The sequence below is a fragment of the Gavialis gangeticus genome, unplaced genomic scaffold, assembly GCF_001723915.1.
Source record: "Gavialis gangeticus isolate Ggan-Ray unplaced genomic scaffold, GavGan_comp1, whole genome shotgun sequence".
NCBI classification, from domain to species: Eukaryota; Metazoa; Chordata; order Crocodylia; family Gavialidae; genus Gavialis; species Gavialis gangeticus.
Window position 1 is genome coordinate 6389605 of NW_017729020.1, and position 334 is coordinate 6389938.

A 334-nucleotide genomic window follows, 5' to 3' on the forward strand; every position below is an offset into this window, starting at 1 on the left:
TCGGCACCCCCCCCCACTTACCGCCGCACTCTCTCTCCCAGCCACTGGGCTCGGAGGCCAGGCCTCGCCTGCCACCCCGCAGCGCCTGGTGGCCCCGCGCCCCTCTGCCAGGTGGAACACGATGTGCTGGAAGGTGCGTGAGCCTTCCACAGGCTCGATCCCATAGCTGTGCCCCCCGATCCTCAGCAGCCCCCTGCAAAGGCGGAGAGGCCCTTCAGAGGCGCCGGGACACCGCCCAGGCCCCGAACCCCGACCGCCAGACTGCCCGAGCCTGGCACCTGCTCCCGCTCCACGGCCGGGCCTGCCCCCAACTCTGCAGCCCTCCTGGCCCCTG

The 334-nt window shown here is 72.8% G+C and overlaps 1 protein-coding gene across 1 annotated transcript in view; it reads right to left on the minus strand.

Moving 5' to 3' along the window:
• LOC109295459 (disintegrin and metalloproteinase domain-containing protein 20-like) overlaps positions 1–334 on the minus strand; it is a 68320-nt gene that overhangs the window by 30641 nt on the left and 37345 nt on the right. Inside the window, 1 exon segment of the mRNA XM_019514310.1 lies at positions 22–331. Within this exon segment, the coding sequence (XP_019369855.1) occupies positions 22–331 (310 nt within the window).